The sequence below is a fragment of the Phalacrocorax aristotelis genome, chromosome 2, assembly GCF_949628215.1.
Source record: "Phalacrocorax aristotelis chromosome 2, bGulAri2.1, whole genome shotgun sequence".
In the NCBI taxonomy this organism is placed as follows: Eukaryota; Metazoa; Chordata; class Aves; order Suliformes; family Phalacrocoracidae; genus Phalacrocorax; species Phalacrocorax aristotelis.
In genome coordinates, this window is record NC_134277.1 from 43,164,407 (window position 1) to 43,191,813 (window position 27,407).

General features: G+C 40.6%; 1 protein-coding gene across 7 annotated transcripts in view; it reads left to right on the top strand.

Moving 5' to 3' along the window:
• Window positions 1-27,407, top strand: part of RARB (retinoic acid receptor beta) — a 337,838-nt gene that overhangs the window by 262,112 nt on the left and 48,319 nt on the right. For all 7 annotated transcript variants that reach the window (XM_075083266.1, XM_075083264.1, XM_075083263.1 and 4 more), the window contains one exon: window positions 5,939-6,087. In XM_075083266.1, coding sequence (XP_074939367.1) covers window positions 5,939-6,087 — 149 coding nt within the window. The remainder of the gene's footprint in view (window positions 1-5,938; window positions 6,088-27,407) is intronic.

Sequence of the window (27,407 nt, forward strand, 5' to 3'; positions counted from 1 at the left end):
CTGCTGACTTATGTTACATGACTCTGCTGGTTAACATTACAGAATTGCAATTGAAACTTGGCAATTTTGTTGACGAAAGCATGAAGGAATATGATGCAGCTCACTCTCTCCCAGTTCTAAACTGGGGGAGATGCAGCCGATGAGCATAAACGCTTTTCTGCCATTCCAGTTGGCAAATACAACTTGGTATACGCCAGCAAAAGCATTTGCTGAATATGAAGAAGCCTTTTGGTTTTTTTAGACTTATCTTTTGAAGTTAGTCTGTGTTTTAACACTGAAATGCTAAAATAGTTAAAATGAAAGCACTCCAAGGACCTGCTTTGAAAATAATGGCTCCCCTCAACATTATGGAGGCTTTTTCAAGGTTTGTTCTTTCAAACGCCTTTTGACTTGGCAGGATCATGATCATTGCTATTATTTGCATTGGAGTAGCACTTGAAGGTCCTGCAGCACCGGTTACTGTACAGCATATTTTTAGACCCTGCCCAAAATAGCATACTGTCTAAATACATGAGATGCAAAAGGACAGGGGAAGAAAATACTGTCCTGATGGTATGTCTGCCTGCAGCGGAGCAATGGCCAAATTTGTACTTGGAACTTCATTAGGGTAAGGATATCAGAGCAGAGGGTGTGCTTAGCTGCTTCTTGTACTCACAAGGCGGAGGGCAGAGTTCAGCAGGACCCCTCTTCTCCCAGATGCGACGGGACAGAAGCCAGCTGTCCATATCGCTCTTTCACTGACAAGAGTCGTAACAGCAAAAGCACTTCGGCTTTAAAGACTTCTGCCAACTCAGCTGCGCCTATCGGGGCTTGCACCTTGTCTGAGATAGCTATTGGCAGCAGCAGCCTGTGCCCTAGGCATGGCTCTCAAAATGACCTGGTCCAAAGCACCTTTTAGGTGACCTTGTGTGCGGTTTGTCCATCAGAAAGACCTTGCAGACTGGGCTTCTGAGCTCCATAACCTCCACTGCTTGCTAGGTTTTTTTGTAATTTTAATCATACTGTATGAATCATGAGCAGCCCATAGTGAAAACCTTCTGTGATAGTCTTGACTACTAAAGGCTGTTTAAGAGTGATATGCTTTTAGCTTTCAAAATAACAAAAAGGGATCATTTTGGCTTGGGCATCCATCAGCAGAAACCAGGTCATAAAGTTTCATCACCTGATGTCCCTGTTGAAAGTGAAATGTCCCTTTTCAGACCGAAAGCAAAACTTAGAAGGTTTTTTTGGTCAGCCCAAACAATACCTTTTTTTTAAGACCTAGACAGTCTCGTAGAGATGAACTATGCCTTGATTAAAATTAATGCTGTAAAAATTGTAATCAAGAATTAGAAGAGTAACTTACGTACAGCATCGTGGCTTTAAGGCAGATTTGTGCAGGTAGCAAGATACAAATAATAAAAAAGAAACCCTCAAACGTGGAAGACATACTTTCTTAAGTACTTCTGAAAATCCTGCTAATAATATCTCAGTCTGGAGTTATTGTGGCAGCCTGTGTTTTGATCAAGGTATGTTGTGTTCACTCGTAATAAAAAGCATTCCCTCCTGAACCTCGATGCATAGCCAGCCCTATGAGGAAAGATTTTTTGATTGTGGTTCCGATGTTACAGTTTGGTAATTCACTCTGCGTTGACTAACATTTGCACATGGCTTCCCCTGAGCCTTTTCCTCCATCCTCCTGCCCTCAGCCCACTCCACCTCCATCCCGTCAAACCCTGGGTGAAACAGCGATCCAGCACAGCGAGTGCCGATATGTGAAATAGTAGCACGACTTCTTTGCTTTGTGGTGTTTTCTTTGCAAGGGAGAAAATGGGAGTCTTCACACAAGGGAAGACTTTGTTTTCCTCTTTCTGTTGTCTGTGATCCCCACCTGTTGTATATATGGTAAAAATATCTGGGACTTACAACCCAGCAACAGTACGCAGCCGGAGTCATGTGTGACCGGGTCAAACACACACTCGCTGGAGGGTCATGGCCAGGTTACTAAGTCAAGGCTGGCAAGTCTCCACGATAATGTTTTCTTTCTCTCTCACTCTTTTTTTTTCCTTCTCCCCTTGTCTGTCTTCCAAACAACAGTTTTAAAAAAAAAATCCTCGTAACAATGCAAACTATTTAAGCATGACAAATTCAAAGAAGTTTTTTATTAAAAAAAATTGGATGGGGGGGTTGAGTCAATGATATTTTGGATTTAATTTTATAGTATAGTTTTATGTGGCACATGAAAGAGAGAAATTTGTATTGAAACAATTGAGACCCACTTTCCCAGTTCCTGGCTCTTTCCTGGAAGATGATTAAAAGCAGACTTTTTTTTCCAGACGAGACATAAAAATTAAATGATCTACAGTATATAGTTATTTTTTCAAATGTTTGGAGGCTTATAAATAACTTCTACAATCAAATGCACACATACAAGCAGCAGAGAATCTGGTTCTAATTACTTGTACTTTAGTTGAACTTTGGCGTTTCCTTTGACTTTCTGCCTAATGTATGTGAGCTGTGTGCCTTGCACTCCTGCAGTGAATTCACAAAAAAAAAAAAAAAAGAGGCAAAAAATCCAGACTCTTGTTGGTGCCAACAAAAATGAGGGTTAACAGAATGTTTTGACCAAATGCAACACTTTGCTATTCACCCTAATTAGCTGAAATTGCTGCTTCCCACCAGGGACCCTTAGCTCAGTGTTCAAAATTCCCTTGAGGCTATCCAGGAAATGCCATTTGCTTTACAACTTCTTATTCTTTTAAGACTCAACTGTCCAAAGTGTGCATTAACATACAAGCTTAATAATCCAAGTTTCTAGCGAAACGCAAGGCATTTCAGAATGCCTGCCTGCTTCTAGTTGGTCACAAAGTAAAATACCTCCTCCATCTGTCAACATGGTTTAGCTGGCAGTAAATTAGCTCTCACAAAGCACACTGTGCTTTTAAAGATCTTATCTGCTGCTTTATCTAACCCTTAGAAATATTTCAGACATCTTAGGAATTGTAAAGTGACCGATTGTTTGAGAGTCCCTGTGTGCTTAAGCAGCATTCAGGTGTTGGGTGACGGGCACCCAGGCTCTGTTTTCTCAGGTGAGCAGGGACCCTGAAGTGTCACATCCCACAGGACAAGACAGCAGGACATGGAAAGAAGTAGCTTTTTTTATTTTTTCTTTCTTTGAATTCTTCCTAAAATTGTAAGACTGGTTTAAAAATGCCTCTTCTGAGAATGTCAACTGTCCGCCCACCATCCTTTCTTTTTACCACCTTGCAAGAGCAGACATGCATAGAAGAAAAGCAGGTTCTGCTGTCACATGTCCACTGGCCACTTACATGATACAGAAATGATGCTTTATACCTGCTGAGCATGAATTGCTACAGGTGCCTGCACTGGATTTCTGTGCTTCCATGCTGGCAGTACATACATTTTCAAATAAAGAGTTAAAAAGGCTAAATCCAAGGACAAATAGTAAGTCAGAAGCCCGAGTAAGAGTCAAGCGTGTGTAACCTGAGTTCAAGCCTTCTCCAGAAACTACATCTTTCCTGTGATCAAAAGTGAATGTTCCCAGACTGGGTTTTCTTACAAAAAAAAATATATATGAAACACTCTAGACGGTTGTTCAGCTGATGCAACTATTATATTGAATAGATTAAGCCCTTTTAGTGGCATGCATATATATGGAGGGTCTTCTGGTTTACATTCGCCCTTCCCTTCTAGTATACCTTCTCAAATTGTCCAGAAAAAAATTCTCTAGCAGCACCTTTAGCTCTTCAGTTGCTGACTATGTTGTGTGCTTATGAACTGAGCCAGTTTCTTAATCTCCTCTGGGTTTCGCAAGTTACTGATGCTTGGCTGGTGCCTGACAGACCTCCTGTTGTACATAAGGTTCGTGGTTTGAACACTAGAGTTGGATGCTGGTGCTTGTTTAGGATGAAATCATCAAAAAAGCAGAAGTGTATCAGTATTATTCCTCAAAGACTGCTTTCTCCAAACAGAAATCACAGAAGGATTGCAGGAGTGCAGTTGTTTTATTGAATGCCACAACCTTGTTTTCCCATGGGGAGCCTAAAAACGGCCTTTTAGCTGGACTGGGAGAGTTGAATGAGCTAATACAAAACACATTGTCTGCTGGTATTAGAGTTTTAAAGCTAAAATTTTATCATTCCACAGACTGATTGGAAGCCACCATAATTCATGTACGAGCATGAAATAAAGCACAGAATGTTTGAGGCCTCTCAAGGGCATTTGATGAACCTAACTTTAATTTAAAAGTACTAATAGATTATTGATTCAAGCAGAATGGCTGTGCAGAGATCAATAGCAGAGCACTTCTCTGTCTCTCTTAAATACCAAAAATTACTGTTGAAAAGAAATTATCATTCTCATCTCTGTTTTCATTAAGAAAAAACTTCATTAAGGTTTGCTTGGTGCTGTAGGAACCTGTAGATTTTTGGTTTGCCAAGGTTCAGTGTATGTAACGCTGAAAAAGATAAGTATAGCTCTGGACATTGTCTTAACATGACAATTTATGGAGCCACAGGTTATTTTACTTTTCTGTTTTTTTCCCAACCTCATTATTGTTAGATATATAAATAAATTGTTCCCGTTGGAAAGATATTTCCTTGCTCAGAATCAGAGCCTTTAACACTTCACTCTAGCATTTATATTCTTCCTAAGAAATGTCCGTCCTTGAAGTTGATAGTAGCTTAACCCAAGTAAAAATGGCAGAAAGGGGCCCTTTTCTCACAAGTAATCAGAAGTTGCATCGTGCTCCAAGATGCCCTCTGTGAATTCTTCAGAACACGAGTTGACAATGAATCATGAGTTTAATACAAATGTATCATCTTTGTAATCTGAAAAATATCGTGTACAGTAAATCTTGTCTAAGATTTTCCATTGAGTAATATTCTTTAGAGCCTGCTGTTAGTACTCTTGAGATTTAGCTCTGCTGATAGTGCCTAATATATCTGAATAGATCTGAGTTCACAGATCCTGTCATTTCTGTATATCCGTTGAAAAGTTAGAGGGATTTATCTGAGAAGCAGCACAACGGCTAGGTGAAACATGAAAATGTATTGCACATCTACAATAAATGTGAGGAATGATGACAGCATATCACAGAAAACTAATGCAGATGTTTGGGAAAGATGTAGTTTGCATGCCTTATCTCTCATCGTAGAGCTTTCGCGTCCTTTCCCTGAAAGGGATAACTGGCTTTTCAGCAGGTTCAAAACAAATGACCATCTAGAAATATTAAGGCAATAAAGGTATGTGGGGTCATAATGTGTAAGTAGTTTTTTTCTCAGAGAGGTTTCCTGATGTTACAAATCCAAAGGTAGGTAAGGAAGTATTGCTGGCTTGTGCTAGTTTCAGAGGTGAAAAAAAAAAAGATGACTACTTGTTCAGGTAATTTTCACTTCAGGTCTTATACGTAGTCCTGATGCATGCTCCCATCCTGTAGTGGCAAAATTCACGTTGGAAGTGTTACTTTTTGTAGACAAGGGCAAGAGATAACAAGAGCTCTCCCCAAATTAGGTACTGATTGGAAGGGTACATGCCTCAGACAGTTTCCCTTTGAAGGCTGGTACCCAGCACATAGACATGGATCCCACAAAATTCAGTAGGTTAAAACCAGAACATCAGCCCAAGGTTGTCCACTTTCGGAGCCTGATAAGAGATTCAAGCCATGTATCAGATGTGAGCTGAAGCTTTTGTGGTATTGCATAACTGGATCATGAAGAATTATCATATAGTTAAAAATAAGCTTTTGAGGCAATAGCATGTAGTCCTGTCACTACTTGCCTTGCTTTAGTTCCCCTTAAATTTTGCTGGGAAAGACAAATGAATGTTTATTATGCAAAGATAGATACGGGCCAGTTTGACGGTTTTAAGACAGTAAATAAGTAGTAATTTAAAATTTATTCATGAATCATTCAATTATATTTCTTTTTTTCTTTTGTAGCAGTTGAAACTCAGAGCACCAGTTCTGAGGAACTCGTTCCGAGCCCTCCTTCACCACTTCCACCCCCTCGTGTTTACAAGCCCTGTTTTGTCTGTCAAGACAAGTCATCCGGATATCACTATGGTGTCAGTGCTTGTGAGGGATGTAAGGTGAGTGCCATCATCTCCCTTTCCTTTTATAGGACTGCATTTCATTTTAGAAAAGGGCAAAGCAATAAAATTTGGTGTGACTTGATTGTCTCTAAAGATGCCTGTACCTTTCTTGCGTGAATTAATTCTGATTCATGAGTAAAGACAAGTAAATGACCATCATGCCTGGAATTATTTCCCTTCATGCTTCTGCCAAAGTATGTCTTTAAGGGACTTCCTTAAGTATTGACTAACATGAGAATGTGATTGTAGATGCAGAGGTAATAAAAGAATAAAATGAAAACACATTAAGACTCTTCACTGTCCATCTGTAGGTCAGGTGTACCCTGGGAACTCACATGGCCATTGTCTGCTCTCAGCCTGGCTTTTTCTGTGAGCTCCTACCTCTGTGTGTCCGGTGGGTGGAATTTGGGAAAACGATGTGATCATCTGTAAATTTTGGGCATAGTCTGTATCTGTAACAAATCTCAAATCAAACTGGGAATTTAAGGATTAGCAGGCTAGTATTCACAAAATTTAAATTGACAGAATATAGTGCTGGCATGTCTGCTACTTTCCGATGCTGTGATTGTCAGGGCATGAATTGACTATGTGTAGGATGCAGTAATAAGACACACCATTCTAAAGTAGAGAACGTCTAAGGACAAGATACACATCAGAGAAGCAATGTCAGCTAAACCATGTGTGTATGGCAATAATTAGAGGTGTACATACAGTGAATGTTATGCATGCAAGGAAGAAGGTAGTGCAACAAATGCTGAAGAAAAGCTATCATAGGACAGATGCTTTCATAGTTAACTTTATTAGTGATGGTACCCTAGTGCAATGTTCTTTTTTAACAATTAAAAAAAAAAGACCTATGATTTTCATTCTTCAAATAAAAATAGTTGTGCAGTGCTTAGTGCAGTGAAGATCCTAATGCATGCCGAAAATACGACAGGTGCTATATTCATATAAAGTTATTAGAATAAATCAATAAAAGGTATTTTGCCTGTTTATTTTTGTGAAATATTATATTTTTCGGATACTGTACAGTTAGCCATTTTTACTTTATCCTTTGAACCTGCAATTTCTTCCATTCTACTAGCCTTTTGTAGTGACATATCATAGTCCTGGGTTTGTGTCATTAGGCAAAAAAAGTGTACGATTGGAGTCTGGTTCCTTCCCTATTTTTAAAACTGTGGATACTGAAATAGTAAAAGTAACTAAGCTCACCTCGGTTTTAGAATCTCTTTCTGGTATTGAGGTTTTCCTTGGATGTCATGTCTCTATTTTTTTCTTTTAGATGCCACAAAACTATCAAAATTTAAGTGTCTGTTAGGAAGAACTATGGTAAGAATATGCTGTAGCTGATTTCATTAAATAGGAAATCTCATCATACTCAAATGTTAAAACACAAATGGTGGTGTCATTTGCTCACCCACATATTCCTTCTAAATACAGAAGTAATTGCAGACTGCAGCAGAAAGGTCACATGTCCCTACGCCTTCATTATTTTTTAAAAATATGCAAAAATATACTATAGGGCTTTTATTGGCATACTGCAAAGCATTTTCATAAATAATTAAAGCAAGACCACAGTTGTCAAAATACATGAAGAAATCCATCTTGTAATGTGTTGGCTGTTATTCAACAACCACAAAATAATCGTGTTCACTTATTTGCTAATTTGCAAGATGAGGTAATTCAGCACTTAGCAATAGCTGCTGTTAAAAGAGGAGGTGGAGGGGAAGAAAAGATCAGTTATATACGAAACCTGTCAGTCTATGAGAAATAACAAGATTCCAAAGCAGTCACTTGGCTGCATGAGACTGGTAATATTTGGGTTAGTTGATGCTAGCACTTCAACAGGTTGGACTAGGATCTTATGAATATCTTCCACTGATTGAATCAACTTCCTTAGTGAGTGCCAGGAACTGGCAAAGAACATGATGAGACCACGGAGTCAGCTAGTGGTCCCTTTGGTGGACTGTCATTTACTACATTTGCTGTTGAATGTTGTCTGAGCTTTCAGGTCAACAGAAGTGATGTGCTGGATGACAATAGACAGCATTATGTGATCACAACACCAGAGACAGCCTCAGAAACCTCTACATCGCCAGTTTCTACTTTTTCTCTGCAGAATGTTACCCTTTTTTCTTGAGCCTTTTTGGACTGTTTAGTTTATTTTTCTTTTCCTTCATCTTTGATCTATACTTGCTTTTTCACACATTCATTTCTTGGTCCCGTACCAAAAGAAAGCTGCCGCCTTGTACTTCTTATTTCTAGCCATGTAGGCTCCTGTCTGTACTCCAGCCTACCTTCACCCTTGGTTCCCAATATCAGTTCTTCACACTTCTCATTCTCTTCAGTCTTCTTCATACAAAAATTTAGCCAGATGCTTTGCGAATTTAAATAAAACACTGAGCATTGAGTACTGCTGCTAGGGAAGCCTTGCCTCCTGTGGATCTTGGCCTTTCAGTTGGTTAGCCCAGGTTTATTGGAGAGCCTGTGTTTCATAGAAGGCTTCTGCTTGGTATGGAGCTGGAGTTTCATGCTGATTCTCTGGTGAATCAGGGAGCAATAAGGAGGAATTAATGTTACAGTCTTTCGTCTAGTTAGGAAACACAAGTTTATTTCTCCTTTACCTCAACACACATCTCCATGCAATTTCAAACAACTTGATTTGCTTTGACATTTGCAGTTTCACTAAAGCTGGTTAGCGTGCTCAAAAGCTGTTGGGATGGGGAGACGAATCAAGTATTAATTACCTTTTTTTCTCTTTTCCTCTGAACTGTTGCCCTTTTGTCTTTCTTTACACCTTTATCCACTATTTCATTCTTCACCTGATTTGCATCTCTGTTCTGTGATGTTAAACATTAAATTCACTCTTTTTTCTCCTGCCTTATACCTCCCTCTGCTCTGAGGTCCTTTTCTCAAGTCTTTTCCTTTTTCCTTTCTGCCTCATTTACCTTTCCCTTCGAACTCCTGGCAGTCGTCTTTCTCAAGGAAAACACAAATGGAAAACTCTGCTCATATCAGATTTATCTAATTCGGGTCCTATTCCCTTTGGTTTTCTGTGCTGGCTCTCCCATGGTTTTCTTCTAGTTCTTTCTCTGTTTCCTTCTCCTTTGCCTTTATGCTTTGAGCGCCGGTGAAGGTGCCATCACAGTGATTATTAGCAGTCTCTGTCTAGTGCAAAGGGACAGCTTTCTGTCCTGAAGGTTTTGGCTTGATGAATGCCTTTGATTCAGCAGGCTTTCTTTTTCCTGCCTTTCAGGGCTCTTTAGATTCTCCTCCTCCTTTACTTACTGTTTATTCAGTGTCTTCTTAAATGGCTCTTTATCCACTTCCTGATGCTGTTCCCTGAGGTTCAGTTCTTTGGTTTTCTGTCTCAAAAGCATCGCCTACTGAACTGTTTGATGGTAGACCGTGGGGGAGGTCATGGCAGTATTCTGCTCATAAAGGGTGTATTTTTAATGGGGAACCTTCCAGCCAGGAGCCCTTGGGGAGCTGTGGATGGCAATTATGACTTTCTGAGGCTCAGTTTGGAAAACACTGCACTGGGAATTTTGTCTTCCCTAAATTGTCATCAACCTACAGACGATTTCCCGAGCTACCCCATCTCTGACTTCTCCCCTGCTGCCTGACCCCGGTGTATCCTCTTGCTCCCCTCGCTGCTACCTTGGACACAGAGTTACTGAAGACAGAACTTTCCCATCCTCTCCCTATGTGACATCACCAACTGTAATCTCATGGTGTGCAGTTTTTTTCAGACATCATGCCCTGATGACATAATTTCTGCTCTGCAGCATTGTAATTTACACGATTTGTTGTCCTTTTTCCTCCAGAATCTGCCTTCAGCTGCCTTCATTGTCAAAGCATTGCTGTGGTCTTCTCATGCAATGATAAGATTAGTCCCTTCTCCTGTCCTTCCTTCCCCTTTTCCCCCTCATTGTCATCCTTGGACCTTATTTTTTCAGGTACCTGGGAACAATCTCCTTTGCCAAACACTTTCTCAGTATTCTAAGCACCCTTTTTTAAAGTGATCATTCTGTCTTACTCATTACCAGAGTCTTCAGTACTGCGCCCCACTAGGAAGATTGTTCGGTGGTTTGTTTCGGTATACTAGCCTTTTAAGGTTTTTAGAGGCTGGAATATTTCATAATATGTACTTATGAACCACAATGAAAGTTTACGAGCTGTCTAAATAATTTTAAGCTGTCTTTTTTTCTAATTTTAGTGCGTACGTGCTGAAAATTTTAGTTTTGGTTGTAGATGTAGAGCACCTGACTTCTTGCCTTCCAAATTTGAAAATTAGGAGCTTTCAAAAGGTTGATATCCCCAGCTTTTTTTCAATTTGATCAGTCAGCAGTCAGGATTTTTTTTGTGTTTTAAACTGGTTTTGAAAAAAAAAAATCTTGGCTTTGTGTTTATTTCTGGGTGTTATTCTGCAAAAGGCTTATGTGCATCATAGCCTGTCAATGGCTTTGTGTATGTAGTAGAATCTCAAACCCAAACTGATCTTCACAGTGCACTTGCATTTTGTAAGAAAAATTCCAGAGGCAGTCTATCTTTTTATGTGTTAAATACAATACATTGACAATGTTCAGCTTATTTACAACTTTTTCCTTTTGTAAACTGTGTGGCATTTCAGAGGCGGGTTTTGGAATCTATTCATGTGTTTCATGACCTCAATTAAAGACTTCTGAAGTCTTTTTTATTCCACCCGCCCCCCTCCCCAGCCCTGGTCTCTGGGTGTTGCTAGATAGCATGCAAACAAATTCCATACAAAATGAGCAACTTGGATTTATCCAGCTGGTACAAGTGGTTATAGGGCTGGATGTCACCAAAAGCTCAGCTCTTCAGTCCTGACTTGACTCATCATTGTAGCCGGGTTTGCAGAAAGGGGGACTTGAGAGTAGTGGGGTGGATTCCCCCACACAATGCCATCATTGTGTGGGCGAGGAGGAGAAGCTGGTGTTCTGGCAGCTTCAGCTGTCTCTGAAAGCCTTGTCTCTTGTTCTGGACGTTTAAAAGATGGCATTCCTCTGCTGGCAACCCTGCCGGGATTCCTGGCTTGAATTCGGTGGGCAGCAAAGATGCCTGGAGCAGTTTCGGGAGAGAAGGCAGAACAGCATATAAGAGGGTAGGTTTACAGTCGAGCAGTTTTGTCTGAATGATCAAGGTGCCTCTCTGCCTGTTGTTGATGCTAATGGACAAAAATGTAGATAAATCTACTTCAGTACTGAGAGATCCCAGGTTGGCTTTTATCATAAAAGAAGAATAGCTTTCCTTCCGTCAGAATTTTCATATGAAGTCACATCTAATGTGGGATCATTGAATTAAAAGGGTAGCCACATTTAATATGTTTTCAAAGGCCTTCAGCTATGAAAATACATCTATTTGTTTGACACCTTCCTGACTCAAATACATATATATACTTTTTTTTATTGCGAAGACTTTAAGCAGCATGGAAAATAGACATAGATATAAACCTTGAAATTTAGGTCTATAATTCTGTAGGACTGACTCCTACAAAAAAGATAAGCAGAAGAAAAGAAAAAGAAAAAAAAAAGAGAAAATTAAACGGTTTTTGCTTTGTCCAGATTTGCTGATCCACGTGGATGTTTAGCTTGGGAGAAAAGCTGTCATTTTGTTACAGCTTTATCTTACTTGCTTACAAGCGCAGTGAGAGACAGTCCTACTAGTTAACTTGAGGCCCAAAATCAGTTGCAGTTGAAGACTGGGCGCTCTCTGCAGTCTGTGGAGGGAGAGGAGCTCCTCTGATGACTGATTCAGAGCATCTAAACTAGATCTACTCTGGGTCACCCTCCTGACCAGCCTGTCCCCATGAGCCATTGAGTTAGGTGCCCAAAGCACAGCTGTGTCAATATTCTCCATGACATCCCCCACGGTCGTGTCCCTCTGGACACTGAGAGGGTTGGGGTTCCCCCATTCTGGGCCATGAATCCATGGTCAGCATTGGTCAACAACGGTTTTACAGAATGCTGCTGACAGAGAGTGGAGCTGGTTTTGATTTTATTTATTTACTTGAAGTTCCACAGCAAGGATATTATGCTTTGGTCTGCAAGAAACATTGATGAGTGGCCTAAAATATTTTAGGGATTGTCATAGCAAAGTTCCCTTTATGGAACAGTGTTCTTCGAGACAGATCCATTTTTCTTTCAATAATGCCTCTTCCATCATGTAAGGACAGATTTGCATTTTCTTAGGCAGTTCTGGGATTGTAGCGGGATCTTAAGCAGCAGTTCTTTTTGATAACATTACTCTTGCACATGTTAGCTTCAAGCTATGATTTAATTATATTTAAGCCTATATTTATGCCCCTTTACTGGGAGTTAAAGACCCAGACATAGAATTTTCTGAGTTGCTTAACACTAAAAATAAAAATAAAAGCAAACCTTATAAAAACAGCTAATTAATATTCCATATAATTGTTTGTCTTGGGTTTCTGGCATGTTTAAATCACCTACAACTGAAAACAAAAAATAAGAAATGTAAAGTTGAAACTGCTTTTTTTCTGAGCTTTAAATATTTGGTTACAGTATGATTTGTATCTGGGAAAGAAGTAATATTGTTTGCAGCAATGCAATTGTAAAAGCTTCTATCAGTTGAAAGAAAAATATAGATCAGCTTGAATGATCAAGCTGTATTCGTCTCCATTTAAGCTGTATTAGTAAGTGACAGTGCCAGCAGTAGAGATGGCATGCTGTCGTTCATGCACAGCTATGAAAAAATTCTTCAAACCATAGAAAATTGCTCCTAGTTTTAGCTAAATCAACCATCATTTTTAGAAGGTGAAAAATGTATTTTGAGATACATTTCTGCATAGTATTAATACCATCTGATCTTAAACTGAAAGCACTTCGCAGTATAGCAACATTCAAAGCCATTCGTTTGCAGAGAGCAATGCCATATGCAGAAAGACACCAAATGAGTTGCAGCTAATTTAAATGTAGTACTGAAAACTTGGAGTTTTTATATGTCTCATACTATCAGAAGAGATGTGATTGTTTTAATGCTGCCTTTGAGATTTTAGTTTTTAAAATAACAAAACCAGGAAAGCCAGGTGTCCTGTGAAAAGCTGGTATCTGTGCTTCAGTAAGTTCTTAATAGATTTTTCTCTTTGTTTTTAAGATAAAGCTTTCACCAGGTACTGAATTTATTTCATATTTTGAAGGAAGGGGAGGCATATATTTATTCAAAGTCCAATGAGAGCAAGGAAACATGATGGGATCAGAACAAAAAAAACCATTTTTATGTTACCGTGTATTTTAAAGTGTCTTCCTGGTTGTGTGAATGAGATGGAATGAAGGAAAAAAAAATTGCCAACCATGGTAGATAACAAAAATGAAAATTATGTTGTGCGCTTGAATGCCATATTTGATTTGGGGCTCAAGTTGTGGATTACACCTCTGCTGCTCCCCTGCACTGGGCTTCTGCAGCAGAGAGGGACAGACAAAGAGCAGCAGTGTCTTTAGGGGGGATGTAGCTCATACGCCCACAGCTCATCTTCCTCTTATCCTGCTTGTTGCCCTCAGTCACAGACCAGGGGTTCATCTTAAACTGTGAGAATAGTTTTTTTTACTAATTACTTTAATTATTTTTCTGGAAGTGGTGCCAGTGCTATAGAAGCACAGAGATTATCCCAAACTACTTTCTAACCATGCTGACTATGCTGCTCCAGTTCTTTGTGAGCACACGGGCTAATGTCCTGTGGATACAGGAACTGGAAACAACTCTCTTTTATTGACAGTTCATGCAAAATATGAGACATAATTGTTTGGCTTAAATCTCGCACTCCCTTCTCGTGCAAAATTCCTGATACCATCAGTGAAGGCTTTCTCAAAAAAGAATAGCATCAGACTCAAACTATGGTGTATTGGTGGCAAGCCACATTTTGGGGCACTGCTTTCCCATGCTGTGTACCTGGGAGGTTTCTGTCTGTACCAACTAGCGTTCCTCCTGCGTGTGGCCATCTCCTCTGGCTGGTTTGGATGCAGCTGTTCTGTTTCAGAGGCTGAAGGAGCTAACTAATGTAGAGGTAGACCTTCCCATTGTACGTCAGCCAACCATAGTGCCCGTGACTGTCCCTAAGAGTATTTCCTAACATAGATGTAGCCTTCATGCCTGCTGACCTTGGCATATATTTTCAGGGTCTTTGCCCAATAACCAGTCCATAACAGCTACAATTGTTCATTATTGTTATTATTAAACTAAAATTGTTGAGTCTTACTCTTCTGGCAGTGTCGGTTCCTTTCTGTACCTAAGAATACACACTGTAAAAAGAAGAAACTTCAAACTTACATGTGTGTTTACCTGTTATTGAAGTTGAATCATGGTTTCTTTTACCAAGGTAGGTACTGACAAGTCCTTGTAGATGTGTTTGTCACATTTCTATCCAACTTTCACCTGCCCATAGCTGTAGTGGCTTATTAGCAGATGGCTGAGAGCTGAGGTTCACACTGGATCAGTAACGTGCGCGTGGTTTACAACAGCTTCAACAGAATTAAGTAAATGATAATGTACGTGTAAAAGCGCTGTCTATGCAAATCATGTCGTGATGTACTGAGATGCCAGGAGCAGGTGGGCTGCCTTTCAGGCTGGTACGCATGCCTGCTGAGAAGTCCCCTGGTTTGCATGCAATGGATGTGGAGTGTGTTTTTCTTTTCCTGTAAGTAGGTTCTAATGGATTTTACTTTTTCAATTTTCTTCACTAGAGAGGAGGAAAAACCTTTTATTTTGTTCTCATCTTGTCAGTCTAGTTCATAGCTCTCCATTAGTTTAAGGACCACATGTGGCCTTTAATTATAGATGTGGAGTACAGGCTGTCCTGTGTGCATCCGGAAAGTTGTTACAGTGTAGGAGAAAATGCAGCTTTCCACTATGTTTAATACAACATTTTAGAATATGATCTTTAAAAGTATTGTTTGCAGAGGTAATTCAGCAGATAAGGAAATATGGATATCTGAGCAAACATGTCAGAAATTAAATACTCTGAGATTTTCTACTAACAGTAATAGTGGGGGTTTTTTTCTGCACTATGCCATATTTATTTATGCTTACTAAACAGCGCAAAACTAGCTTTCATTTTCTAACTCTGGAATTTTTTAAAAAGAAACTGGGTGATAGAGAAGGATATACAGCAATTGATCTGTGAAATTTAGACTTAGGATAGCGTGGTGGACCCCACAACAAAGTGCACTGTTTTCTCTGGAAGAAAGGGGAGAGTAGAATAGTTCGGTGAGTGTGGTTCTGGCTGAGTGTTGACTTTGGTGCTGGTGACATGGTTGGGGTCATTGTTCTGCTTTCTTTAGGTATCTTTTTAAATTGTAGTTTGTGTTTTTCTTAACAAGAACCTAAAGATTTTCTGATTGTTACATCTTAGTGAAGTAAATCCAAAATTAAAGGGTTTTGTAAGGGTACAAAATTGAATTATCCATGATCTCATTCTGTCCACTTACATGTTAAGTAGATAGTCAGATGCTCTTTGCTTGCTACTTATTTTGAAAGATACACGTATCTGTATTTTCTGTTTATTGTAAACCATCACCCAGTCTGCAAGCAGTCAGCTTCCCAGTTTGCAGAAGTACTCTGATTGGCCTCGGAAAGTGACCTTCCATTGCTCTGTGAGCTTACCAACTGACCTGCTAGTGGAAACAGAGGTTCCTTCTAATCCCCAGTGAAGAATTCATTTGAGGAAATTTTCTAAAGGGGTATTTTCTTTAGCTTCTTCTGGAAATGGAGTGCAATTGGATTTACAGCATGGATCCCAGAGCTGTTCAGCTTTGCAGAGCTGCTTTTCGTGAAATTTCAGTCTTGTGCTGTAACAGGAAAGACAATTAGATGTAATTTTCCAAGATTCAGTATTTCCAATAAAGTCAGCTTTACAGATTATTTCTTCAATTCCTTTATTGTATACATTTTTCTTTTTCTTCCCCCTGTAAAACAAAACAAATGCCTTACTAAAAAAACTTCCGTTTTTGAGTAGCCGTTCCAAAAATCAGAAATTGCCTATCTTTTCCTCATTGTGTCTGGATTTTGCTAGTCTAAGTTATGGGTACATTGTTTCTTGAGTTCTGTCTAAAGGTCATACATGTCATGCCCTTCTTCCTATTTTATATTATTCTGATTGTCTCGATTAACTTTCCATATAGAGGAGGCACCTCTAGGTGTGACATCGGTGCAGCTCAGTACTCCTGTTATAAAAACTTCTTGCAGTATTAAAGAAGCCACTCATCCAATTCTGTAATTGGTGGTTTTGGTATATAGGTATAGTAACTGTTTAATTGGTATACTACTGCAGCTGGTCTGCCAAATATTCAGGGTCCTTACTCATAAATTGTTCTTCCCTTCGATAATATGCAGGAGTCCCCACAATTTCCACAGCTCAATTCAGGAGACAGCGGAGAAGTAGAAAGACATTTTTATGTGTAAAGTCCTTTATGATTTCACATGGCCACACTTAAAATTACTGATTTAATATATTTTAGTGGGAAAAGTTACTATGCAATAAAAACTGTATCATAATACCTATGCTTAAAGGGAAAAAGGTATATTGTTTCTGGATCCCCTGTCTAGAATAACGGATACGTAAATTACAAGGTGAGACAACAGTTGCAAGTAGTTCAAAAAAAATGTTGATTTGGTTGGCTGTAAATGCAGTCGGCGATTTGACTCCAGCTATAGCAAACCTCAGCGACGTCTGGGGACCCTTCCAGCATCGGAGGGGAGAGCCAGCGGCCCACCACCACAGCACGTGAGCAGGGTCTGCCGTCGCCTGGCAGCAGGGAGGCTGATCAAATGCTTACGGAGCAAGTTTGTTCCTGTTTCAGAGTCTCTTTAAAAGTGACAATTTAATGGGACCCATTACTGTCAGCTGTGGCCGGTTCCCTCTCCCTCCTCCCAGGCACTTTACCAGGGAAAGCCAAGATTTATAGCCATGGTGCAGCCACTCGGATGGGCTACTGTTCACTCCTACTGCGAGTGTCCTGGCTGGCTGCTCTCCAGATGAATCTTCCCAACAGGGAAGAAGTCTTCCCTGTCTCCAGGGTGCTCGGCTTGCTTTGGAGCCCTGTGCACCTATGATAAATACATGGAAATTATTAGGTCCTCACCTCAGAGTGCTCTGTGATCCTTGTGTGCTTTCTGCTGGTCGGAAAGAGTGGCAGTGCTCCATGTTTAGGAAGATTTAAGCAGAGCGTTTCAGAGAAAGCTCTGCAGCCGATCATTTTTTAAAGGAAAGGGCACTACCACTTCTTTAGCACTTCTTTACCTTTTGGTTTTTTTTTTTCTCGGATCAGGGGATCAAGGCATTGCTCAGATGCTGCTGCAAATGGCCTTAACCAGTCCATGTTTACCCTTAGGGATGCACGGTGACTGCTACGTGTACAGAAACAGAGGTGAAAACTGTTGGGTTTTTTTTTTAAAAGGAAAGATGAAAGGGATTGTTAGGTGAACAGGAGAGATACAAGCACAGGACCCAGAAGCCAAATGAATGAGCTAACTAAAAAGACCTTTTATCTTACCCCAAGTCCATGTGATTTTCGTAAACTGAAAGAATGATCGTCTTGTGATTATATGAGCTCTGCGCTTGAATCTGGCCATTGATTAAAGTCTGGCAGGGGAGGGAGAAAACAGGAAAACATGTTGCTAAGATTTTCCTGTGTTAGATTAATCAGCCCCAGTTCATTCACTCGTCTCTGAAAGGTCATGTTTTCTCATCGTCAAAGTTGTCCAGTCCCAGATTCTCCCTTGCTTCCCTACGGCTTGGCTGAGTGAACAGTGGTGCCCAGCACCGGGCAAGGAGGAGGCAGTGCTGCGTTTGTCCTGTAAGCTACCCTGCTTTTCCAGCATCTCAGCATGATTTGTGTCAGGTTTTGCAACAAGATATGTATCTCTGTTTAATGTTACCTTAAGAGTCCTTATTTCTTGGAGGAACTAATCAGTTGATTCCTCTGGCTCCGTTTGTGCAGTTGCTAATCCCCTGCACTGGCACAGACTGTTTTTCATCCACCTCCCTCGGCGTGTTTTTCCATGTTGCCAAGACCGTTTTGACCACCTGTACTTTGTGTACGGGAACAGGGCAGAGGGGTATGGCCACCATCTCACTCTTAAAAATGGTGGTTTTGACAAGCTGGTCCAGCTCCAACTCATCCCTCTGCTGTTGCCTTCAGTAATGAGTTTCAGCTGCAGTGTGGAAAGGTAATTTTCCTTGACTACTGCCAGTACTAGAGAGCCAGACTTGCATATTTCTGGGTGTTTACGTGAAGTCTGTTTTCTAGTCTCCAGGCATCCGAGTTTCACTAAACTCTCCATTTTACAAGGTTTTAGTGGGTAGTTCTGAATTAGCAGAGTTTCTTTGTTGCTGAATGTGGGGGAATGAGTGTAGCATAAAGTAGTAAGTACAAGATATTACTTGCCAGATTTCAAGGGATTTGATACAACATATTTGTTTAGAAATCAATTGTCAAAATTAAGAGCAAAAAAACAATTGTGGGAAGGTAATGAATGTGTGTTGATGAGCCATTCAGATGGATGCCTGAAAAATGTACCAGGAAGCATAATGGTCAAGACATCTGGTTTATTTTGGCATGTTTGTGTCCGTGTTATTTCTTCTGAATATTTTTGGTTTGCTTTCTGCGTTGTTTTTGTACGTCACTTCATCCCTCTTGGGAAACAACTCTGCTGAGGATCGGGTACATTTTAAAACTCTTCTCAGGTTGGATGAAAAGAATAGAATAGAAACATACTGGGTCTTGAAAACAAGCAGGAGCTGTGCTGTGGCACAGGCAGAGCGAGCTCTTTGCTGGCCATCCTGGCAGGTGGGTGCTGGGCTGGCACCCACAGGCACCCACCCGGCCGGCTGTGCTCAGACCAGGGTGCTGCGTTGACTCTGGGTGACTTGGGGAGAGAGCAGGGAACAGCTGGCTGTGCATGCAAACTGTGCGAATCTCTCTGCTAGAGCAAGGGGAATTGCACGTCAGCCAGCTCGCAGGCATATATAAATATTTGTGGCATAGTTTGTATTATTATTTCAGCTGAGCTATAAACATTTGGTTGCTGATAGTGGGTTAGAAACTAGTGCCTCTGTAAATTTCAGACTGTGTAGAAGTTGCAGGGATTTTTTATCGGCCGACAATTAATGAAAGTCCCCGTGCCTCTTCTGATAAATAACTGTGGTGCCAAGTATGTGCGGGAACTCTGCAAGCCTCTGTGGAGAAGGCTAGGAGGGGAGGAGGAGGAGTATGTAAAAGCCTGCCTGCACAGGGAATTTCCTTGGAGCGTGCACATACCTTCTTTCTCCCATGTAGGTTTGTGTTTGAGCTTGCCCTTTCCTCTTCATGTGTTTCCATCTCTGCCAGCAGCTAAATGGAGAGGCTAATTTGAGAGACTCCTACAAGTAATTGCAGCATAGTAATTGCATAGCTGACGTGAGTCTTTTCCTTGTCTTGCCTGCTGCAGGAATCTGCATGTCACTGCATGGGTATAGCTTGGCAGGGATTTTTTATTTGTTTTTACTAGGAGGTCTACTACTTTGTTAGAGTAGCTGTTGCTTGGTGACTCTCCTTTGTAGCTCTGTGCAAAAAAAACCCCATGTATGTCTAGTAAATTGTGACATTGTCCTTGGAAGATGGTCCCCCTGCTCCAACCACCCGAAAACCCAATGGATAAACACAGACACCCAAATTAAGAGTGTAAACCAGAATCGGTCATACATTTGGGGGATGACAATTTGGAAAGTCTTTCCTGATACTGTGCTTCCATGCAAGAGAGCAGCTACATAAATGGTTTGGAAAAGTGTCATTCTTTACGAAGAAATACTGCGCTTAATTAATTCTTGCTCCTGGGAGGTCAACCTGGGGCACTCATTATTGTCTTAATTGGTGGTATAAATCCTGAGGCACTGGAGGGGAAGAGAGGAAAAAACCGATGAGCAGTTAACAACATATAGCCTTTTGGATAAGTGCTAGCCAGTTGTATGACCATCCTAGTGACATTTTATGGTTTTATTGGGTTATAGGTCTGGTCCTCCACAAATTAGGTTAAGGGGAATTGATTTGCATAAACAAAAATATAAGAAAATAGCAAAATGCAATAATTTATTCCTGAGTTCTCCATTAAGCTGTGTGAAATAACTCAGTGCGCTCCAACTCAGAAAAGCATTTCTTTGATCTCCTGTTATTCGTATTAAATTATATTCATTACTCTTCCCATCTGGAGTTTCCTAGCAGGCCAAAAATCATCCTACAGACATTACTGAAAGGAAGTTAACTGTAACTTTTTAATTGTATACATTTCATCTCCTTGTTTTTTTTTTTAATTTGAAGAAAGCAGATGGAAGTGCGTACCAACGCCTTCCTCTCTGTTTAAATTACTGAAGTGGAGAAGCAGAAAATCTCAGCCATTCTTTCCCCTCACATATTGTTTCAAGGTGACGACTGTTCTGTCTGGAGAGTTTGATGTGTTTGCTAAAAAGGTCAGGAGTTCAGTGAAAATCGAAATTGTGGAGAAATCCATGCGTAGTCTTAGGGATGCTGTGGTACCCTTGCTGGAGAAATCCGGTTGCTGCAGATTTGCAGCCGAATGAAGGCAACTCCCCTGTTTCATCGGCAGCTGCCTCTCTGCCAGCTGGCCAGAGGTGGTGGTTTAAACTCTCAGGGAAAAGAAAAAAAAAAATCAAGGTTTTGACACTTCGGGACATGTTTTTAATTTTAGGCTAAGGTTTGTGAAATCAGAAGGGGCACCATGAAAAATGGGGTTTGCTTCCAGCCTCACCAGTGGCTAACAGCTAATTGGCATTAGTAGCCCCATGAATCCTTCAAGCTCTGTTGTTGAAACTGGGTTGGCTGCTTTTTTGTTTTCCCCTCTGAGCCCCTCGATCCTTTTTTCACCTTAGTAACTATTAGGATTTATCAAGTGTGGCCTGCCCTGTCTTTGCTGGAGAATTTCTTGCAGTTGTGGATGAGTGTCTCCATTTTGGTAGCTTAGGTTGGGGTGACACCTTCTTCATCAACCTCTCCCTGCCCTCTGGGCCTTTTTCTTTTTTCAAGAAATGAGAAAACCCAGAAACCTCAAGCTTTTCCATTTGTGTAAAAATAATGAAAAGAGAATAGGTCTTTTTTTCCCCTTAGTGGGTTGCTCTAAGGTCCACAGGTCTGTATTCCTGTATGAGAGATGTGGGATAATACCTGCTTACTTTTATGAAGTGTTTTGAGTTCTGTCAATTTTTAAAAATGCAAGAAAACAGGAAAAACAAAGAAACAAACAAACCACCTTGGTTTTAATAGCAAATTTGGTTTTCTTTGGCCATGGAAGGTTATGGGACAACTCTTCATCTGTAGAATAAATGGCTAGACAAAATGAAGTGTGGATGGCAAGCAGGGAGTTTCTGCTAGGAATAACAGCAACAGTGAACAAACCTGGAGCATTTCCCAGGGCGGGCTTGTGCATGGCCCCTCTGCTGCCGAGCGCCTGGCATCTCTAGGTGCTTGCTACAAGCTATTGACATTTAACAAAGTTTATTAATTTGTTTTTGCAAAGATCTGCCTGTCCTGCCCTGACATACATCATCAGCGCAATTTCCCCGCTTCCGGCAGTGAGCCTTCCTCTACTTATTGTTGTAGCTGCTTCCATTTTGTGCTGGCGGTGGTTTCCAGCAACAATGTCAGACAATTAATTTGTTTATTCTGCAAGCTGTGACTTCCAAAGTGTGATAGACAGTGCAGACATCCCGGAAAAGTGCTGTGCAACTGGGAATACGCTCATTTTAGCTTCCTTTTAGATAGCTGCTTTGGCAGCTTTCTTTACTTGTGGGGTCTTGTGTTCTGGCTGCAGCCATTTTACAGTGGTTTTTGTCCTATACGGAATCCCTTAACAGCATATGCTGGGGCTTTAGGTCTTTTATAAGCCTTTCTATGCAACTCCAGTTGTGCTGTTGCATGTTATCAAAGCCTTTCAGAGCAAATATTCCTGGTTCACAACTAAAAATTATGTCTCTCTGCCCTAATCTGACTGCTGATCCTACCAGGACTTTGTGAGGAAGGGGTTTTTTGTTCCTTACCTGCTGCCACCTGTAATAAAAATTCTGCAAACCACATTCAGTTGATGAACATACCTGGGCAATTCTGTGCACACAGAGCAAAGTAGTTTTGTGCAGTTCTCATCACTGAGAGAGACCTTAAATGTCTCTGTTGGGGCTCCAAGGAGAGCAGGAATGGGCCTTTACCTTGCCTTACATACATTTTGCAGGGTTAGCAAGGACAGAAGGTAACTTGGGTGACTAAAATAAGTAGATTGAAAAGAGGCTATGCATCACAAACAGAGAGTTGTTCTATTAAAAAAGTACATATTTGTACAGGTCCTGTTTCGGAATAAAGCTAACGGCAGAGGTGTGTTGTGGGCTAGATTTTCTTTTCCGTTGTTACTCGTTTTTATCTTTCCCTTCAGAGCTCAGTCAGTCAGAGTTTATAAATGACTAATAAACTGTAACATAGAAAAGTCCTTCCTACTCCTTTGTTTCTTTTACGATAAAGTAGCAATACACTTCACTCAGAAGCTTATTTTGCAAATTTACCAAAGAATGGCCTCTCAATCTGCAGGAGTCATAGCTGGCTGCCTGTATTTCGGGGGTAATCAAAGCTGAACCAGATGAACCGAGCAGGCTGTTCAACCAGATTGCGCTTGCAATAGCCCTTCTCTGCTGACTACCCTGTCCCTGGCTTGCAGTGCAAGTTTTCAACTTGTAAGCCCACTACATCTGCAAATAAGATTTGGCATACCCTATGCTGGGAAAATATTTTTAAGACCTTTTAGAGATCAAATCATCAATCTCTTCATGCGGTGTGCATAAGTTGAGCTCTAAATCATCTGACTTGCCAAAATCAACTGGACAGTGAAGGAGCTGTATAGATTCCCTATCAGATATGTAAGGGTAGCAGTTCATGCTAATAATTCTGTAAGACTTCATAAGCGTAAACACTTAACATTATCTTGAGAGCTCATCCTTAATGACCTCCCTTGTATTCAGATAACCAGTGGCATTATGGCAGTCAAAATATTACTGAAATAGTTAATATTCTCTGTAGGCATCGCTGCTCTGTATTGAGATCTCTAATTTTGACACGCTACCAGGCAAATACTACAAAAGTAAGTGGTGAGTGGGATGAGGTTGAGTTTTTTGGCATTGTGTTGAAGCTAGATTGACTAAATAGGTTATTTAGTTCTAAGCAATAGATCTAGAAAACTGGGTTTATTTGCTGCTTAATACATATGGTTTCACGTATCACTCTCTGCTTTCAGTGCAGCAGATAAGGTATCAACACAATTAAAAGTGAAAAATAATCTGTCTGCTCTGCCGGTGGTGGATGCTCAGAGAACACACGCTGATACAATAGATTTCTGAATAATTTATACTCAGCATTTTTTCCTTGCACTCGGTAAATGAGGACGCCTAATGTGGCATGGTCAGAGTGATACTCTATCTGTCATCCATTAAGATAACAAGATTGGTGGGCCTGGGAGGAGTGTGGCAGAAGAGATGAGTTTAAAAATTGAAACGTTTGTCCGAAATGCTTTGTGCAGAGGATGCCAATAAAAGCAGCTCATGACGGAATTAATTCATAAGTGTGATTTCTGCAAAGCTTTGTTTGTCTTTGCTAAAATAAAAACACAAGATCCGTGTTCCTTTCAAAAGTTGTGGATAAAAGGAATATTAGAGCAAATCACTGTTCCTTATACGTCTTCAGTAGCTTCCTGTACTTTAAATTCAAGTACTTTGTAGGTGCTATCGAAAACAATTATGTATAACAGTAATGCTTTATGTCTCACAGAATGTTTTTTCTTTTTGTATTCATGAGGCATTTTAAATTACAAAGAAAGAATCATTTGTGCTTGTTTTTGGCACACGTGTCTCCTCTCCCGTCACAGGGTGTTAATTTGGACAGGATGCTAAAATATTTGCATAAAAAATTGCTCATGTAAATATTCAGCCAGATTCCTTTCGAGGGGAATGTATTACAGTAAGCGGTAGCTTGTTTTCCAAGAGCTAGTAGGCGCTCCAAGTCGATTAATTTATAAGCAGGGGGGGCTTGCCATCTCTGAAGTTTCTGACAACTTCTTAAAGTTAGGTTGTATTTGGATTTTCTTGGGTTTTGAAGACACTGTTGGGGTTGTGAGATCAGATGGAAGTCATTTGACAGAAAGCACTTGGAGGAGAACCTGGGCCTGCTTCTAACTTTGCTGTTTCTCGTGAACAGGCCAGAGTATTATATCTGTGCTATCTGGCATCCAGCCTTGAAATGGTTTAAATGTGCTTTTCTGTTTAACTGGGCAGCAAGCTCCTGCTCTGCCTGTTCCTGTGTCCTGCAGGGTTTTCTCTCACTGCAGAGCTGCTGGTGATGTGCAACCCCCTGCAGAGGGATAGACAGGACACTGTTTGGTTTTTTTAGCCCAGTGTCAGATTCGGGAAGTATTTCTGGGCATGACCCTGTTTGCAGTGCCACCCAGAACTTGCGGCTGCATGGCACCAGGCTCACGGAGGTGGCTGGGAAAACTGAGCCCCAGCACCCAGCAAGTGCTCCTCACCCACCAGTGCTTGAGATCCTGTCACTCCCCATATGATGGCTTTGGTTTGGGGCTTGTATGCAAAGAAATTAAATAATATTTATAATATGTTAGTTTTTCCTAGTGCCTGTCCAGAGGAAATTTTAAACATTGAATCGTTTCAGTGATGTATTGCTGAGGTTTTAAAATGAGCTTGCCACAAATCTTAGTAGAAATAGTATACCAGTGTTGTCTTAGGGAAGAGTACTTAGGGAGTGGGCCCTAACATGCTGTTAAGAAACAGGTCCTTTTCGAGCAGTACCATGTTATATCTTTTTTTCACCTGAATGTTTTACGGAAATAAGTTCATTTTTTCTTTCTGTTTCATGAGTAACTCCAGGAAGAAAATTAAATACAGGTGCTAAAAAGTAATTTGTAAAACAACAGTCTACGCTTCCACAATTAATATCCTCGTCTGCATCTTTCACTCTGTGTAGGACATTGCCAGGGGAGGTTAGGCTGTTGAAGAAACTATCTTCATTTTGACCTGGAGATCTGCTTTTTCTGAGTTTGTTCTTCTTAAGCCTTTTGTGTTAGTAATCAGTTCGTGAATGGTTTATACTTGATGTCTGCAGAAGTCAGATCACCTTTTTCTGTTGGGCTGTGTGGTCAACTTCATACAGTAAGGACTGAGACAGCCTCCTCTGCTTTCCTTCCTGATGGGCTGTAATTAAACCCTAGGTTAAAAGGATGCAGAAGCTGCATCTAAATATCAGAAATTATCAGTCACTTGGCACCACTAGCTACTGGTTATATTTTGGTGAAGTACAGGTGTATTTGGAGGAGACAGTTTCCTCTTTTCTCTGTATTGGGTGACACTTTTGAAGCTCATATTTCGTTTCAAGTAGTGCCTGTGTCAGTAAACCAGAAGTCTCTCGAGCATGGATGCACAGCAGCCTCTGCCCCAAAGCATGTGCAGGCAAAGAGGAGGCTTTGGGGCTATTTTCTTTTTAATCGCTCTAGTTGTTCAGCATGGTGAGACAGTTGCTACACGAGGGGGTCATTTTTTATCATTTGGGCCATTTTGTTTCTTGCACTATGAGGCTGATGGTAGGTGAGTTACTCCATCGATGACCATGGGTGTTGATTTACATGCAGCACTAGATTAAGTCAGGGTGGCTGCAGGGGAGGCTACTAGTCTTGGCTTCCCCTATCTCTTTCCAACTAAAAAGTGGTGACCGAATAAGCTGTATAGAGACTCTTGAAGCAGCACAGCTCACACTTTCTGTCTGTTGAATTAAACCAAAATAGACGCCGTAGCCTTCTCACAGTTCTAGTTAGCATCCTCAGCAATTATCGCAGGGCTGGGCATTGCAATTAGGGGAATATCAAAGCAAGAAAGCGGTAAGCGAGTATTACCATAAATTTTCTTCTTGGCAAGTAAACAAATGTACACATGCTTGCCATACTTTCCATTGCAAAGATTCAAGCAGTGTTAATGATCAAAAGCATGGAATATAAAATAATGGTGTTATCAATACCTTAAAAGGTTTTACTTGCCTAAACAATTAGCTTTAAATTCTTCTTCTGTGTCCAGTAGCTTAAGGAGAAGAAAGAGGTGAAGAGTTTTTATTCACCTCTTTGATGGTAGTATTAAGTATCTTCTAAATCAGAGGAGCTAACCTCAGGATGAGGCTTGCCTGTGCAAAAGCTGCAAAAAACTATTGCCAGGGGTTACGTGATTAAGGAGGCATTTTTCAGTTCTGAGTGAATCTGAGGTATTTTCATAACATTAGCATCTATAGCATGTTGGGTGTGCAAGGAATTTATGACCAGCCCTTACTGACTGTGCCTGCCCTACCACTCCCTGATCGTATGGCCAGAAACTCTCCCAGTTAACTCCGAACGACAGGGGTTTTGGCTTTTGAACTACTCGCATGTCTCAATGGGTGCTTCTAGAAGAGCCAATTTTATAGCTTTCCATGATTGCATCTTTAGACAAATGCATTGTGGGCACAGAGCTATCGTCTGCGGCATCAAGTTTACCGCATCCCTGTAGGGTGTAAACATGTGGCTAGTTGAAGAGTTTTAACCTCTCAAGCTCCCCAACGAATATTGAAATGCTAACTATTCTTCCATTATGCTGTGATGGTGACTGAAATTTGACCCTGGTGCTTGCTGAAACAATTTTCAAAATCTGAGTGAGAAGGTTAAAATAGTGCTGTCAAATTTCCAAATGTCTGTTGCAGAAATACTTTTGCTGAATATCTGTGGGTTGAGCTCTAAAATGCTTAAAGAAATGCTCTTTTTTTTTTCTTCATTATTATATGATATTATCTAAAGCTTGGTTTGTAGTGCATATAAAGAAATTAACTTCTTTTATGCCTCTGTTCCGTGCCAGCCAACCTTGCCATTTATGGCTGTCCTTCTCTCTTTTACATGCTGAAGGAGGAATCCAGTCAAATGGTGTTCCTTAAGTACAAACCAGACCTCTAGTTCTCTTTAATTTCTGTTCAAGATCATTGTAATTACTTGATTATTTTCACAGCTGTATCTGAATAAGAAAAAAATGCTGTAATTGGCAAGTCTTACAAGTTCACAACTCAATAACCTGATGCTGGAACTCTTCCACCTGCAGAAGTCTCATTAATTGATGTAGGAGTTCCAGCAGCTAAGAGACCTGGGTTTCAAATTATTTCTCTTTTTACGTGCAGCCTTCGAACTAGAGAATCTCTGCAGTAACAAAAATAGATGGGACCTTTAGGCTGAGAGAG